Below are 15,559 nucleotides of genomic sequence, written 5' to 3' on the forward strand. Positions count from 1 at the left end.
CTACATGCGAACCGAAAGATACATTTTAGTAACGGCCGTTCCACGGTCACACTGGTGCTCACGTTTAGTTGTTTATTTGTTCGGCGGTTGGTTTTTAATTGTTTTTCGGGCATGGCGCTCTTTAGAAACGCGTCTACCGGCTTTTGGGGCAGCTTCCGTCGGTTTGCCAGCAGCGGATGCACCATTTACAGCCTCAGTTCCGGTCATGTCAAGTGCGGCGTTTCCGTAATCCGCGTCTCCGGGCCGCAAACAAAGAAGGCACTCCGCGCCATTGTCGCCAATAAAGAATACGAGCCGAAGGCAAGTCAATTAATGTATATTAAACAAAGATTTTGGGGTCCGTGACCCACGCATTGAATTGGGTTCTTAAGCCCATTATTATTATGAGAGAGAACTACATATATGTAAAGGTCATTAAAATAGTGCAACGGCAAAACATCAATATAAGAACTTAAACCTTTAACATATCTTTTTTTTACAAATATTAAACAAAAAAACGTTTAATATACATTTTTACTACAAGCTTTATTGACCCAATCTTAACCCTCTGCCTTTCATGACCTTTTGATTTTATATATGTTCAGATGGAAAGTTACTTTGACCTATATAATTTTGCTAAGAATAACAAATATATTTTTGTATTAAGTTATTAACCCTATAGATATTAAAATTGAAATTCCCGAGTGAAAACGCCCGGTTTGAGATATGTAACAACATTAAGGATGGCATGTTGCCAAGTTGTATTCAAATATTTTTACTCACAAACAACAAAGTAATGTTGCTTTAGTCCTACGGCTGGGAAAATAAATATAAATCTTTTCCTGAAACCTGAGGAACGAAATTATAATGAATTGACGCTAAATATTATTTGTATTATTTGTTGATTATGCCGCATATTGAGCAATTCTTTTTACATTGTTATACAGCATACTTAGTTCATAAACAAAATATAATTAAACCGCCACTTTGAAATTAATCTATTGACGTCAAAATTATTCATTAGGATTTTTACCTTTTCCTTATCTAGATACTTGAAAAATTGTGTATCTTTTACCTTATCTAAGTAATTATTGTTGTCAATACCTTGTACCTTACCACCTCTGCTTAAAGTTAAACATAAAATATGTTGTTATTTATCCTAAAATTGTCTTTAAACAGGCCCGCCAGGCGTATCTGAAATCCTTCTACCACCCTGCCAGCAAGGAGATGATTGACCGAGGCCTTTTACTTTGGTTTCCCGGACCGGCTTCATTTACTGGCGAGGATTCCTGCGAATTCCAAGTACACGGATCCCTGGCCGTCATTGCGGCTATGCTGGATGCCCTGGGAAAAGTGGATGGTCTGAGGCCAGCGGAGCCAGGAGAGTTTACCAAGAGAGCGTTCTTCGGGGGCAAACTGGATTTGACGGAAGTGGAGGGACTAGCGGATCTCATCCATGCCGAAACGGAGGCGCAAAGGAAGCAGGTCAGTGGTACTATAGCTTCCAGTTATGGGTTCTACAACCTTTTCCCCTCCAGGCATTGCTGCAGAGCACTGGAGCCTTGGCCCGCCTCTACGACACCTGGCGCCGGCGACTTATCCGCTGTGCCGCCCACCTGGAGGCCTATATAGACTTCGCCGAGGAGGAGCAGATCGAGGGCGGCATCATCCTGCAACTCACCAAAGAACTGAAGGCGGTGAGGCGTGAGATACGCGAGCACTTGAGTGACCAGCGGCAAGGCGAGCTGCTCCGCGATGGAGTCCGCACGGTGATCATCGGAGCACCCAATGTGGGCAAGAGCAGCCTGCTCAATCTGCTGTGCCAGCGGTCCGTGTCCATAGTGACGGATCAGGCGGGCACCACCAGGGATATAATAGAAACCATGCACAATTTCGGCGGATACCCCGTGGTATTTGCGGATACGGCCGGACTGCGCAGAAATACCACGGATAGTATAGAACAGGAGGGAATGCAGAGAGCCAAGGACTGCCTGGCTCAATCCGATTTGATACTGCTCCTAGCGGACGCCAAGAACATCACACAACTGACTCACGATGACGCTGTAGCTCCATTTGTGGATAGTTATCTGGGAGAATTAGATATACCGCTGGACTTGTGCGCGGGAAAACGCCTGCAATTGGTGGCCAACAAAACGGACACTCTGTCGGATGAAGAGCACCAGCGGTTGGCCAGGCTTACCAAGGTATTGGCCATTTCCTGTCACAAGCCCGATAAGATGCCCGTTTTTCTGGGCGCTCTGGAAAAGCAGCTGCAGGAATTGTGCGGCGAACCAAGGGCGGAAAATCCACGGATTACGAACACACGCTACCGGCAGCAACTGGAGCGCTGCATAGAGAACATCGACATCTTTCTGCGAGATTACAGACCCGATGTTTACCCGGACATGGCCATCGCCGCCTCCAAGTTGCGCAACTCCGTGCGCTGCATCGAACGCATCACCGGACACATCAGCTGCGAAGATATACTCGACGTCGTGTTCAAAGACTTTTGTATTGGAAAGTAATTGATAACGTTAGTTTATAGTTGCTAGGCTCAAAGATTGTTCAGTACTGACCCGTTGAGTATTTAATAAAAATTTAACTTTTAGCCCATTAGTTTCATTGCGGATTTGGCATGCCTATACAGTAGAGTAGTTTATCAATAAGTAAAACAATTAATTAAAACATACAATTTATTAGTAGTTTTCTTTTAAATAATATTGGCTTGTCCTAAATAGAGGTCTTTGTATAAGCTTTGATTTATTCTATAATATATTTAATCTTAAGCTTATCGTGTAAACAGAATTATGTTTGTTTTGCAAGAGCTTAGATTATTTTCTTATTTTATGTTTTATAGATGTATATAAATAAATTGAACGAAAACATTTAGATCCTGAAAACTTGGATACATTTACCAAAAATAAATGTGTAGTTTTCAAATTAAATTTATAATTGAAGTTTAGTATAGCTTTAAAAACCCGTTACTGTAAGTGTGACCTTGCGCTAGGCGGCTACCATTTGGCGGTCAATGCCGACCTGGTCACACTGGAATTTATTGTTTACGTGTTGTGGTCGCAGAGATTAGTGATATTAGGAAAAGATGTCATCCTGGATCACAGGACTGGCGGACAAGGCCGAGAACATTCTGAACAAGCTCGACCAAAATGCGGCGACGGCCCTGCAGACGGACACTCCCACAGGAAGTGGTGCAGTGGATCCCATGCGCAGGAGCATGACCAGCAGCACCCAATCCCTGTCCCTGAAGTCCAATCTGTCGCCAGCGAGGCGTTCGGTCGCCACTAGCTCGTCGAGTGTGAAGAGCGAGGGAGGAGGCTCCGTGGTCACCAAGGAGCTGCGCCAGAAGTTGACCACGTCGGCCAGTTTCTCCCACAACAGCCCGGAGAACTCCGGCAACTCCATGGACACCACAGAACTGGCGGCCTTCAAAATCGCACTTAATGAGATCACAGCCGAAAGGGACGAACTGCGTCTCCGTTTGGACGAAATGGACAACGAAACCGAGAAGTTCGATTTGCATCAGCACAGCCAGGTGCTCGAAGTTCTGGTCAAGACTCTGTCCGAGGAGCGGGACAAGGCGGTTCACGACCACAATGAGGCCCAAAGCGCCAACATGGCTTATGTGCACTCCATCTCCGAGCTGGAGACCAATCTGGCCAAGCTGCAGCAGGAGTACATGAGCGCCGCCCACAAGCTGCGGATGCAAACCAAAGAAACCGATCAGCAGCGCCAGGAGCTGCAGGAGTATCGCATCAAGGCCCAGCGAGCCCTGCAGGCCAAGGATGCCCTCATCGCAGAACTAAGGGCCAAGCCCACGGAGGAGGGCTCGGATTCCAGCCTGGTGGCCAAGGACAGCGAGACGCGTTTCCTGCAGATCGAACATGAATCACTGAAACAAGAACTGGAGCACGCCAACGAGGAACTGCAGAAGGCCCGTCTGCAGCTGGAGGATTACCTTTCCCAGGAGCGACAACGCCAGGTGGAGCTGAGCTCGGCCCGCCAACGGGAGGAATCCCTGGCCAAGGAGTTGCGTCAGGCACGGGAACACAGTGTGGCCTCCGAGTCCGACCAGAGAATGCTCACCCAGGAGCTGGCCTCGCTCCGGCAGCAGCTCAGTAACCAGATGGCCGCCTCCGCCACGCGCCTCCAGGAGCGGGAACAGCAGCTGCAGCAGATGCGTCAGCGGCTCAGCGAGGAGGCCAATACCGGGGCCAAAAACGACTACGAGAAGCGGTTGAAGGCTCTGACCCAGTCGCTGGTCGAACGCCAGGGCCTGCTGGAGCGGGTAACCAGCGAGCGGAATGCCCTGAGATTGCAGCACGAGACGGCGCAAACGCAGCTGCAGCAAAACATGCACCTGGTGGAGATGGAGAGTCAGCGGGGCAGCTCCCGCAATCCCTTGCTCAACAGCACGGATGACGGTGAGTGTTATATATAGAACTTTATAAAAATGATCTCCTAAGTGTTTATATTTTTCCCAGTCAAAGCCCAATTCCCGCGTCTCATGCACCCAAGTCCTTTTGATAATCGCGTGGCCCGTCGTTTCAAGCGCGCCTTGCGTCAGGCGGACTCCATGGGCATCCGAGTGGGCACCTTCCTGCGTCGCTATCCCATGATGCGGGTCTCTGTGATCGTCTATGTGGCTCTGCTCCATCTCTGGGTCATGTTCGTGCTGCTCTCCACCACGCCAAACTAATTGAATCGAATCCATTTAGTTGAGCAATTGTTTTATTTTTAAATATTGTATGTATTGTAATTTACACGCCAAAATTGGATATCTAGGAGTACGAGTATATATGTGTGTCATGTTTATGGTTGCAACAATTTTATATATCGTTAGTATACTTGTGTGTTCGCACTCGTTCTAAATTCAATATTCAATAAACATCAACTATGTACAGAAATTGCAATTGGTTTAACGCTAAAAACATCAAGCAAACAAGTAACAAGACCGAAAAAAATCACACTACTACGTTATAGGATAGGGATACTAACGATTCCTCACAGTTAAAATATTGCATAAAGAATCCAACTACAGAGACTGTAAAGTTGTTAAGTAAACTTGAATTAGATTAACTGGGCAGAGCTGCTGACAGTTCTAGCTAAGCGGAAGAAAATAGAGAGTAGAGGCTTTTGGGACGATTCGCGTAAAATAGGCGCTATATGCCCCGCAAGTTTTTGTATCAGTCATCGGCATGGTAGCTCACATAGACGGCATCGCCACCAATGCTAATCAGGCACTGACCCTAGAAACAAACATTGGAGTGAATTAAAACCCATAAATAGTTAAAGATCTCTTGGGCCAACCTGATTCTTGTGCTGATTATCGAACAACATTAGTTCAGTGATGTAAAATGAGACCATGGCATTTCCGCCCAGCGAAGCGATGTGGGCCCTCACCACAGCCAGCAACTCAGTGATGAATCCATGGACAAACCCACTGATGCCGCCATTCTCCCTTATCGAAGTACTCTCTCGGATAAAGAAAAAGTTCAGGTTGCCCAAATATTTATCTATACGACCGCCGGGTATAAAGCTTAGAGGCGTCAAATCCACTCCGTAACGATCCCGCAGTGGACACTGTTTAGATATGTTCAATTTTATATTAGCAAAATAATAATCCAATTCATATACTTTGATTTAAGTAGTAGAATTTAGAAAACAATTTAGAATGGTATCAAATATATAACTGGAAAACTATGGGCTCTTGTTAAAACGAATAAACAATATAGGGAAAGGGATTTAGTGTACTTACATATCGATTACGGGGAACCGACCCAACATTTAACGACTTAACACCGGTGGATGGCAATCCAGACACCAGGTTGCTCAAACGTGATGGCGAAGTTTTGCGCATTTTGAAAGAACTCATGCCAAATGTGGGAATGGCGTTACTGGTTGGTGTGGGTGTGTCCACCATCTGATCCTCGTCCAGCGGGAAAATGTAATCCTCCTCCTGCAGCTGTCGTTTGCCATTCAGCTCTGGCTGGGATTGGGTGGCGTGCACCGTGGCATCGTGGAAGCCGTTCTGCTGTTGCTGCAGCTGAGCAGGGCGACCGCGTCCACGGTACTTCATTTTATTGGCATCGCTGAGACCCATGGCCATGCCAGTGACTAGCAGTTGAATTTGATCCTGCGGAGTAAAATGTAAATTAAGTAAAGTCTCAACTAAAACCCAATTTACTTACCGTTTCGGGCAGATCCAGTCGGAAGCGAAGATCGCAGATGGCGCAGGGTATCATGGTGCGCAGCTTAAAGTAAATGGTCTGCAGCAGTCTGAAGAAGGAAATATTTGTAAACTGATGACAATGTAATCAACATTTAGAACCCACCTCTGAAAGTGTTTGGGGAACCCGTTTACACTTTGTCCCACCTCCAGACGAGCGCGCCACACTTGGGTGAACATCTGCAGGTTCTTGACGGTGTCCATTTCCAGCATGCCCGGCACCTGCTGTGTATTGACCACATGGAAGCCTTCCGGCGGGTAAGGCTCCATTAACAGCGATATGATTTCCAAGTCCTCGATATCGTCCACCTCCAAGACACACAGCTCCTTGTTGCCGCAGTTCAGATCGATCTCGTTCATCTCCTCCTCATCGGAGTCGTCCGTATCCGATTGCTTATCCCCAGAGGCGCCGCTGGCTGCTGCTCCAGCCGCATTGGCTGCCAAGTCAGGATCCAAGCTTTTCAGCTGGTAGATCTCCTGGTTGCGCTCAAAGGTCTCCTGCAGCTTCTTCTGCAGTTCATTTAGCTTCTGCTTGTCGGTCCACGAATTGCCGGCCACGATCTTTGGCACCTGCGGCACCGGCAGGGCAGTCAGAAATAGAGCCGTTCCCGTGGCTATCAACGCTATCATGCGCTCCCCAATGGCCACCTGCGTGCGTAGCCCGAAAATGGCATTCATGCCCTTGGCCTTCAGCTTGTTGATCAGCACACGGTGTAGTTCGTACTCCAGGAAGGGCAGTCCATCCGAAATCTCTTTGGCATTCAGCTCCGCGCGCAGATCTCTTTTGGCGCGCACCACCTGGGCCTGCATGAAGCAACCACGCCCGGTGACCTGCATAAACTCAGGCACTTCCAGCGTGGCCAGTAGTACGTCCGGCACTCGTCCTTTGCGGCACACGGCGCACTTCTTCATCTTCACGTTGAAGGGCACCGAGCTTAGGTTGTAGGGTATGTGGCAGATGGCACAGGCGTTCCTTGGACCATTGAGCGGAGGCAGGCCATAGCGCTTGCCCCCCGAACTGTTCCCGGTGCCCAGGGATCCGCTGTCCTTGCCAATGCTCGTGTCTCCGGCGCTGCTGCCATTTCCATCCTCAACGGAATTCGTCATGCCCGCCACGCTGGCGGTTGCCTTGGACATAGTGAAGATATCGGTTTGAGATACAGATCGATTGAACACCATGTTGATGACCGCCGCCGTTCCAGTAGCAGATAATACGCAGACATCGTCTCTGCAAAACAGCGATAGGGTATTAATTATGCTTATCTCAACAGGTTCAGAAAGGTTCAGGTTCTGAATACAAATTGCTGATCTATCTGGACTGTTTAAATTTTAACTGGAATTTTATAGATAAGATATTAATATTTTACTCAGGAACATGCTTACGATATGGTCGTGGTCTCCGCATAGCCTAGCACTACATTGCAGCCTAGGGAACGGGCATGGGATCGGATCTCCATGCGCAGCTCTGTCCACCAGCTGTCGCGTACCTCCGGCTCATCCGGATTGGGCACTCGCTCCAGAAGCTTTACGGATCGTGCCGCGACCGTGGCGCCCAGATGAAGGATAAAGCCAGTTGGGTACTTTGTCATGGTCAGGAAGGGATACTCCAGCATGTCCAGGCTGTCGGTCGCTGTTCCCGGTTTGGCTCCAACCGGCGGCTGCGTTAGACGCATCATTGCCGTGGCGGCCACCAAGCGCTCGCTGGCCACACAAATAGAGTTTCCTGTGAACGAAGAACATTCGAACATTAGATTCCATTCACATGACTGCTTTGCACATAGTGAATACATTTATATTTACAGCGGAATGTCTTAAGACCGTGTAGAATGTTTGAGGTATGAGCTAGTTTCCACAGGAACTTGCGAAAATCCCTATTTGTAGATATGTTAATTGAATAGAATCCAAAATTTGTTTTCATGTCTCCTACATTACACATTTTTTTAATATCCTGTATTTATGGTCCTTCAGAAACTTTATGACTGGAGAAAGTTGTTTTAAAATTATCAAACAAAAACTAGAAAAAAACCTAGAATTGGAGATTTTCAAATTAGCGAATAACAAACAAAAAAAAAACCGAAAAAAATCTATGATTTGAGATTCTCAGATCAGATAAACTTCCACAGCTGTGACACACGTAATGATAGTGTAGTATGACATTTAATAGATAGATCAGATCGGATGAGCCATTTGGAAGATATAGAGCGGGAAAGACTTGAAGAGACAGAACAGCAAAACCCGCCAAAAAGGCTGGGTTACATGAGAAAAAAAAACAGAGAGGAGCACGCACAGACACACAGAGGTACATCGAGAAAGGACACCGAGATTAGGCGGAGCATCTACTTACGCTTACGGTGGAATGTAAAGGCTAAGCCTGATGGCGAGATTCAAGATTCAAGATTCAAGATGCGAGATACAGCAGCGGACGCAAAAATAGAACGTTGGAAGAGACGTTTTGAGGTTACTCAGAGACGAGACGGTGAGAAATAGACACACGGTGACAGCAAACAAACAAGTATTGAACAGCAGCTGGGTGCTCGGATGCATAGAGCCTATAGCCTTAGCCTAGTTCTTAACTATCAATCGAGATATTCAGCCCTGCTCCCGTTTTCAATCGAAAAATAAATAAACCACATGTCTAATGTTTGTATCCTATGCGATTATATGCAAATTAAAGTCCAAACATACATATATTAAGTTAAATGCCAAATTTTAGATAAAACGGATTGAAACCTAGGCGTAACTCACAACTACAAATGGCATTTAAAAAATGTTTTAAAGCTATAGTTTAAAACTACTTAATTAAGTTTGTCTTTCATCAAATTAAATCGAAATGAAATCGGGAACAGGCCTGCCATCCCTGAGATGTCCCCTTACATACCTTTGGGCGTGACACTCAGGTCGGAGTCGGAGGATCTGCGGCAGATCTCGCCGACGGTGGCCGGCACCATGGTCGTGGCGGTCGAGGCGGTGGACGTGGAGGCACTATCCGCATTCGTGGTCGCCGAGATGCCGCTCTTCGAGGGGCTGGGCGTCAGCTTAAGCCGACTGTTGCTCACCGGCGAGGCGAACCGCTTCAGATTGGGACTGCTGCCCTCGACCGTAGTGGGTATGTTGGATGGTCCGGTGATTGCCGCTGCTCCTGCCGAACCTGGCTGCTGTTGTGGTTCAATGCTGGGTCTAAGTTCGCGTGGTCGGTTTTGTTGTTGAATGGCGAATGGAGCAAGCAATGATGACTCATTATTGTGGTTACTATGGTTAGTACTATTAGAGATATTTACAGACTGATCTAATTGGGCAAGGTAAGAGGGGTTATTGTAATCGAAGGCGACCATCGGATCGGACTGGGTGGGAGTGGGTGTCGAGGGGCAGACGCGCAGCTCGGGCGCCTTCAGCAGCAGCGTGTTGGGAGGTACTGGAGTTTCGGGTGCCACCAAATGATTCAGGGAGGCACTGCGCTGCCACGTCTTCTCGTAACTGGGAAGGAAGTTCAACTGCAGCATGGACGAGGACCCGCTGAGATTGGATCCCAGCCAGTCATCGGAGCAGGTAGGCAACTCCGGCTGTGAGCTGTAGTAGGGTTTGCGCTCCAGCGAGGGCACAAACGGAAGCTTCGGCCGCTTCTCTAGCTCGCTTTCTTTGGGCCTCAGGTGCATCATCTCCTGCAGGCGACGCGAGAAACCCTTCAGGTCCTCGAGCAGATTGTGATGCCTGGGACCCAGATCTTGCTGACTATTCTCGCAACTGCGGGTCTCTCCCGGCTTAATCCAGTTGTCCTGCAGATTCTCCTCCTCTGGGGACTCGTCCCCATTGCTTTCGGGTGCTGCTATTTCCAAGTCCAACTGCAGCGACTCTTCTGAGTCTGTGGAGTAATTGGATGTTGGGCGAGTCTTGGCCTGAAACTCATCCCCTGGCAAGTCGGGTGCCGATCGCGTGTTCTCCTGATACTCCGTCAAACCGGGAACCGTGAGAAAACTCTTAACCGGCGCATGACCAGGACGAACGCCAGCATCGCTGCTGATGGAGCGCACTATAAACGGCGGAATAGAAGACTTTGAAGTCAAAGCAGCGAAGCGCGATTTGCGTCGACGCCTAAAACTCGAGCTAGCTGCCGATGCTCCTCCAAAGATGCTGCTCAACGATTGGGTAGCATTCTCCGGTATCTTCGGTTCGATCCTGCGAATTAGGGTGGCATATTTCTGACTAAAGACCTTGGTCGAGGAGAGCGTAAGGCGGCGCATACGATGGCGCAGCTTCTTCTCGCGACTCTTGTCGCCACGCTCATCCTCCTGCCGAATGAGATCCTGCATCAATTCCGCATCCTCCGTGTCGCTGCTGGCACTTTCCAGGTAAAACATCGTTGCTGCTGCCGCCGCTGCCGCTGTTGAAGGCGCTGACGAGCTGGGCTCCCTATATATATTAAGACGATATTGGGGCGTGCGGCCGGAAAGCGGTAGACTCGAGCTGCTCGCCCCCGCGCAGTTGAGGAAGTCTAGATACTTTTGTGTAAGTCTAGCCGTTTTAGGGGGTAGGTGGTACGTAAATGTTTTATAAACACAAACACGACACAACAACGAAACAACAACGAGAACGATTGGAACGTGCAATACGATACGACAAGTAAGGAAGAGGTTTCGAGGGATGAACATCGTCGGAGATTTCGGTGTGGGTTGGAGAACGTTCAAGAGAAGAAAGAAATTGCTTTAGAAGATGTTTAAATAGGCTTTCTACTAGCACCTACAGTTGGCTACGGATGGAGTTCCAAGGCTTTGTACAAGAAAGAAGAGGTTGGCTTCGGGAACCGAAGTTTGAAATAGTCTTGCAAAACTTTAATCTTAAAATAAATGTTGTTGAACCGAACTTGTTGTGTGTAGACCGAACTTTGACAAAATTATATAATACTTGTAATACAGACAGACAGAACATGACAAGTTATCTGCAAAACTATGGACACTCGCTTAATAAGCCAAAACTTATGAGTCATTAGACCAGTATGAAATTTTCGCCCCTATTTCCATAAAATACTCACTCTTCGATGAGGGCAACGTCCGCGCTGTTTGGCTGACTGGTGCTGGTGTCCTTGATCAGCGTGACGGCGGTGCCAATGCCTCGGGCCACCACGCCCACATCTCCCTCCAGATCGAAACACTGGGTATAGCCGATGACGGCATTAGCGCCCATATTGATGGCCTTCAGGCCCATTCTTCGCTGCACCTGGCCCGACAACTTGAGGAATACCACCTGTCGGGCCTCGTTGGAGGCACGAGGCGTGCGTATTTTGTCTATCCACTGGTACTCCGGATCATCGTTGATCACCAGCTCTTCGACAAAGCCGTGAATCACCTGGGCGCGGTAGCCAAATGGCACACATTGGGCTGTGTAATGAAAAAACAAATGGTTAGATACCCCCTTGGTAGAACATAGTGGCCAGATCCGGGATTCACAAATTCACAGTATTATAAGTGAAAACTGGATCTAGTAAATTAAAAGGTCTACAAACAGTGGAAGAAGGGTATGCCGCAGGAGCTCTGCCGGAACTTGTTGACGTCCGAGAAGAGATCCACCTTGACGATCACGTTGATCTCGCCGCGGATGCCGTGCATCGTGTCGAAGACCGGAATCCAGCCGGAGAGCACGGTGCCCTTGCCGTGCGCCGCCTGACTAGAGCTCTCCAGGCACAAGGGATTCAGGCTGATGTTGACCTTGCCGATGGCATCGTTGGCGGAGTAAGTGTCGTAGTCCATTAGTCGGATTTGCAGCGGCTCGTCCTGGAGCTCAGCATCGTCCACTTCGAAGCGGAACCTGTCCGCAATCAGGGCTTATTAAATCATGCACATGGGGAATCAGTTGGAGTCCTTACCAATCGGTGTTCCAGGTGGGATTCAAGCTCTTGCGGAACACATCTGTTTTGTGGGTCACCGAGGCCAGTTTGATCTCCACGAATGCGTCCGTCGTCTCACTCGATTTGTCCATCACCGGCAGGTTGCGCGCCGCCTTAATCTTCACCCCCACCTTGCCCGGCATCCTGTCGCTCTCGCCTGTCGTCCCTTTTTACCAGATACCAGATTGTTTCCACGCAATTTCGACCAGAAGGGCTCACGTTTTATCTTGTGTTTTCCATTTTCCCAGTTCTCAGTGCGATAGAGGTGGTAAAACATCGATTTCAAAACATCGCTAATATCAATGTTTTTCCATCTCTATGGTGTCTTTGCTAACTGCGGTGTATGTCTTTGCTAAATACCAAATACAAACCAAAAATTAACTTCGATCTGCAAGAAATATTTTCAACTTAATTAAATAAAAGTAAACAACAACGTTTTTATTAAAAAGAACAATTGCAGTTACTTCGGCTTGCAAAAGTTTGCTTTTTATCTTGTTTAATTTAAAATTCAAAACAATTCTTTTTAATATATGTATATAATATTTCACCCACATTGTAAATTATGTTGCAATAGAATTGGGCCTTAAATCGTTGAAATGAAACTAAAGAGTTTCAAACTCTGTAATGGGTCAATAATATGCAATTTTTTGGCACCACACATCTACTGACAATATTTTCAACAACAAGACCAATTCTAGGCCCTCAGGCTGTCGTGAATCCAATCGATGTAGGAGGCCACCCGCGTGTACACGTCCGGCCAGTCGGGATTGGGGCAGGGCACTGGTCCGAAGGACACCAGTCCGCCCAGCAGGTAGCCGTCGTTTTTGAAGAGCATCAGGGGTCCGCCGGCGTTGCCGTGGCACTCCTTGGAGTTAGCCAACCCGCAGAGCTGGGAGGCCTGGATGCCCAACTGCTGGCCGGCGTACTTCCGCTGGCACTCCTCGATGGAGCTGATGGTCACATAGCTTTTGCGCATGCGCGGCGAGGTCAGGGCTTGCCAGCCGGCCACTTCGGTGACCAGACCCTCCAGTTCGTCCGCCCGCAGCTGTTTGTTGGGCAGGCAAATGGGCAACACAAAGTCGTTCAGTTGCGCAGGACTTGCCAAACGGACGAGGGCGATGTCGTTGACCTGCGTCCTGTCGGTTCGGCTGTACCGCGGATGGGGCAGCAACTCCTCCACGGCTATGTCCTGATAGGCCGGGGCACAGTCCGCCACCTGGGTGTCCTTGTGGAACTGGCAGTCCGGATTCGTGCTGGTGTCCCATTCGCCCAGGCGAACCGCTGTGATCTGCAGATTGCTGGCCGCCGCCTGCGCCACACAGTGGGCAGCAGTTAACACATAGCGATCGCTGATAAGCACGCCACCGCAGGCATGGATCTTCTCTTGATTGCCTGGAGGCGGAATGGCAGGAGGTGATTTACTTGGCCTATCACTGAAAAGCCTCAAACTCACCCCGGGTGTACTCGATAAGGGCCAGCCAGGGAAACTCCCTGATCCGCGTCTCCGTGTCATTCGAACGCTGCCAGCGAACCGATCCACAATCCTTGGGCAGCAGTGGGTGGGTCAAGGCTCCCAAACCGGCGGTGCTGGGGCAGCAGACCTAGCGAATTAAAACAGGTTTAAATTAGACTTAACACATTCTAAAACAAAAAAATTTGTTTCAATCTGTATAGAAACCAAATAACACAGATGGGATTATAAAATAAGGTAACTCCAACTTTGGTTAAAAAACAGATTCTAAAATAATGTTCCAAAAACCAGTCCTCAATATTTTAGAACATAAACTATTTTTTTTAAATATGAATAACTTTAAATTTAAAAATTCCCAGATTTCTTTATATGGTTTTTAGATTTTATAAACAAATCCAACTTTAGAAACTCATAAGTTAAGTTCTCGTAAAATACTAAATTTCTGTTATTATCGCAATTTATTTTTAAATCTAAGCAATTCCAAAAATGTAAACTGATAAGTTTCAACTGATAACGATAAACAAATAATAAAAGCTTTTCCTATTATCTCTAGTTTTATAAAAACCAAAATTATCAATTATACAGAAAAGTGAAAACTGGAAACGACCTTTGAAATCAAGTTTTTTTGATATAAATAATATAAAGACTATATAAATAGACCATGTTTAATCCTAATCTCACCGACTAAAGATTTTTTTAAACATTTTCCTACCTATTTATATTACTTGTTGCTTGTTTTAATCTCTACTTTTCAAAAGAAATCTGAATATTACGCACTATCAGTGAAAGTAAAAACAGGACAGGCCTGAGTTATCGAGCTTGTTATTTGTTGCGCTTAATGGATCGAGTTATGGTTTCGATTCGAGTTTAATTCGGTATCTTTCCGGTGAATCACCCACCTGAACGTCGCTGCCCCGCAACCCGCACTGATTCTCGCGGAGCAGACTGCGATCGTTTTGGGTCAGATTGCTGGAGACCAGGATCCGCATAAAGAAGTCACAGTCCCGGATCGAAATGCAGTGACCGGTGACCCGGCCACTCGGGACTTTCGACACACAATTCAGGGGGAGTTGAGCTGGAAGAACGGAGATCGGGCCGCGTTAAGTTCACTGCCAGACTTGTTTACGATTCCGTATTCCGTGCACTCACCATTCGCGCCCAATGCCAGCGAGCCGACAACAACAAGTAGAGCTGGGAAACTTCCCATGCCGGACCGGATCGATCAGATACGATACAGCCTAAAGCCGCTGCGATTTCAGACGAGCAGCGGATCGAGTAGGACTGAGACTGAGATCGCGACTGAGACTAACACTAAGTTCGGCCTGTGAATTACCAGAGAGTGAGTCGCTTTCGGAACCCCCTGATAACATAATCGTAGTTGTGCAACCGGGTGCTTGGTAGAGCTTTTTAACCCCCTGAACACCAGCAAATAATTATTTACATTTTAAAACTTTATACTTTTATGACTTGAATCAAAACTCTTCGAAATCTTTTTTCTGTTTTCTATTCTTAACTATGGTGTTTTAATTTTTATCACAATTTTAGATTGAAGATCGGAAATGTTGAATACATTTAAATGATATATAAATACCCTCACTACATATATAAAAAAGGTATCTATTGAAAATCAAGAATCCGAACAAATATTAAAATATAAACACAAATCTACTATTCGAAAATTTTGTTTACGATTTATGATATGTTTGCTGAAAAAATTTGCAATCATGTACATAAATGAATGTTTCATTGCTAGAGAGAAGATTTTTTACTTAATTCGCTAACAAAGATTAGCCATTTTAAAGTACTTTAAATATCTTATTGTTTTGCGTAACTGATAATTTATAAGTTTTTTAAGTTTAAGCATTTGTAACAAGAAATCTGAACAAATTTACATGTTATTACGTCAAATTCCAGCACCAAGCGATCATAAAATGCGTTATCTCATCAAAACTATTTTCCATTTCTTATCAGTCGTATCAAATTCAAA

The 15,559-nt window shown here is 46.8% G+C and overlaps 4 protein-coding genes across 5 annotated transcripts; 2 read left to right on the plus strand and 2 right to left on the minus strand.

Annotated features, from left to right (window-relative positions):
• The first annotated feature begins 42 nt into the window (after positions 1 to 42).
• Positions 43 to 2,587, plus strand: LOC108139371 (tRNA modification GTPase GTPBP3, mitochondrial). Its single transcript, XM_017262098.2, has 3 exons — positions 43 to 300; positions 1,159 to 1,464; positions 1,518 to 2,587. Exons 1-3 carry the CDS (start codon positions 112 to 114, stop codon positions 2,502 to 2,504), a joined length of 1,482 nt encoding a protein of 493 aa, XP_017117587.1. The 5' UTR covers positions 43 to 111; the 3' UTR covers positions 2,505 to 2,587.
• Positions 2,588 to 3,018: 431 nt separating this feature from the next.
• LOC108139249 (golgin-84) lies at positions 3,019 to 4,901 on the plus strand. The gene is made up of 2 exons (XM_017261925.2): positions 3,019 to 4,418; positions 4,479 to 4,901. The coding sequence occupies exons 1-2, from the start codon at positions 3,080 to 3,082 to the stop codon at positions 4,691 to 4,693; spliced, it is 1,554 nt and encodes a 517-aa protein (XP_017117414.1). The 5' UTR covers positions 3,019 to 3,079; the 3' UTR covers positions 4,694 to 4,901.
• LOC108139248 (C2 domain-containing protein 5) lies at positions 4,708 to 12,368 on the minus strand. 2 transcript variants are annotated; one of them, XM_017261923.2, is made up of 10 exons: positions 12,081 to 12,368; positions 11,721 to 12,022; positions 11,250 to 11,595; positions 9,102 to 10,732; positions 7,607 to 7,946; positions 6,330 to 7,451; positions 6,186 to 6,273; positions 5,753 to 6,130; positions 5,305 to 5,577; positions 4,708 to 5,243 (listed from the first exon to the last, which is right to left on the minus strand). In XM_017261923.2, exons 1-10 carry the CDS (start codon positions 12,242 to 12,244, stop codon positions 5,181 to 5,183), a joined length of 4,707 nt encoding a protein of 1,568 aa, XP_017117412.1. In that variant the 5' UTR covers positions 12,245 to 12,368; the 3' UTR covers positions 4,708 to 5,180. The 2 variants fall into 2 exon arrangements, with proteins under 2 accessions (XP_017117412.1, XP_017117413.1); XM_017261924.2 differs by having other exon boundaries at positions 9,102 to 9,400; positions 12,081 to 12,365.
• A 164-nt stretch (positions 12,369 to 12,532) lies between these two features.
• Positions 12,533 to 14,875, minus strand: LOC108139188 (serine protease easter). Its single transcript, XM_017261813.2, has 4 exons — positions 14,722 to 14,875; positions 14,472 to 14,647; positions 13,555 to 13,702; positions 12,533 to 13,493 (listed from the first exon to the last, which is right to left on the minus strand). The coding sequence occupies exons 1-4, from the start codon at positions 14,777 to 14,779 to the stop codon at positions 12,796 to 12,798; spliced, it is 1,080 nt and encodes a 359-aa protein (XP_017117302.1). The 5' UTR covers positions 14,780 to 14,875; the 3' UTR covers positions 12,533 to 12,795.
• Positions 14,876 to 15,559: the final 684 nt, after the last annotated feature.

Source organism: Drosophila elegans, unplaced genomic scaffold (genome assembly GCF_018152505.1).
Source record: "Drosophila elegans isolate 14027-0461.03 unplaced genomic scaffold, ASM1815250v1 contig_476, whole genome shotgun sequence".
Taxonomy (NCBI): domain Eukaryota; kingdom Metazoa; phylum Arthropoda; class Insecta; order Diptera; family Drosophilidae; genus Drosophila; species Drosophila elegans.

Excerpts from the sequence above, each read along its gene's own strand:
- LOC108139188 (XM_017261813.2), bottom strand. The coding sequence starts at position 14,779 with ATGGGAAGTTTCCCAGCTCTACTTGTTGTTGTCGGCTCGCTGGCATTG. Across the intron at positions 14,648-14,721 it reads GCTGGCATTGGGCGCGAATG|CTCAACTCCCCCTGAATTGT; the intron begins GTGAGTGCACGG and ends CCGTTCTTCCAG. Across the intron at positions 13,494-13,554 it reads CCTTATCGAGTACACCCGGG|GCAATCAAGAGAAGATCCAT; the intron begins GTGAGTTTGAGG and ends TTCCGCCTCCAG.
- LOC108139371 (XM_017262098.2), top strand. The coding sequence starts at position 112 with ATGGCGCTCTTTAGAAACGCGTCTACCGGCTTTTGGGGCAGCTTCCGT. Across the intron at positions 301-1,158 it reads ATAAAGAATACGAGCCGAAG|GCCCGCCAGGCGTATCTGAA; the intron begins GCAAGTCAATTA and ends GTCTTTAAACAG. Across the intron at positions 1,465-1,517 it reads CGGAGGCGCAAAGGAAGCAG|GCATTGCTGCAGAGCACTGG; the intron begins GTCAGTGGTACT and ends TTTCCCCTCCAG.
- LOC108139248 (XM_017261923.2), bottom strand. The coding sequence starts at position 12,244 with ATGCCGGGCAAGGTGGGGGTGAAGATTAAGGCGGCGCGCAACCTGCCG. Across the intron at positions 12,023-12,080 it reads CCCACCTGGAACACCGATTG|GTTCCGCTTCGAAGTGGACG; the intron begins GTAAGGACTCCA and ends GATTGCGGACAG. Across the intron at positions 11,596-11,720 it reads CGGCATACCCTTCTTCCACT|CCCAATGTGTGCCATTTGGC; the intron begins GTTTGTAGACCT and ends TTCATTACACAG.
- LOC108139249 (XM_017261925.2), top strand. The coding sequence starts at position 3,080 with ATGTCATCCTGGATCACAGGACTGGCGGACAAGGCCGAGAACATTCTG. Across the intron at positions 4,419-4,478 it reads GCTCAACAGCACGGATGACG|TCAAAGCCCAATTCCCGCGT; the intron begins GTGAGTGTTATA and ends TATTTTTCCCAG.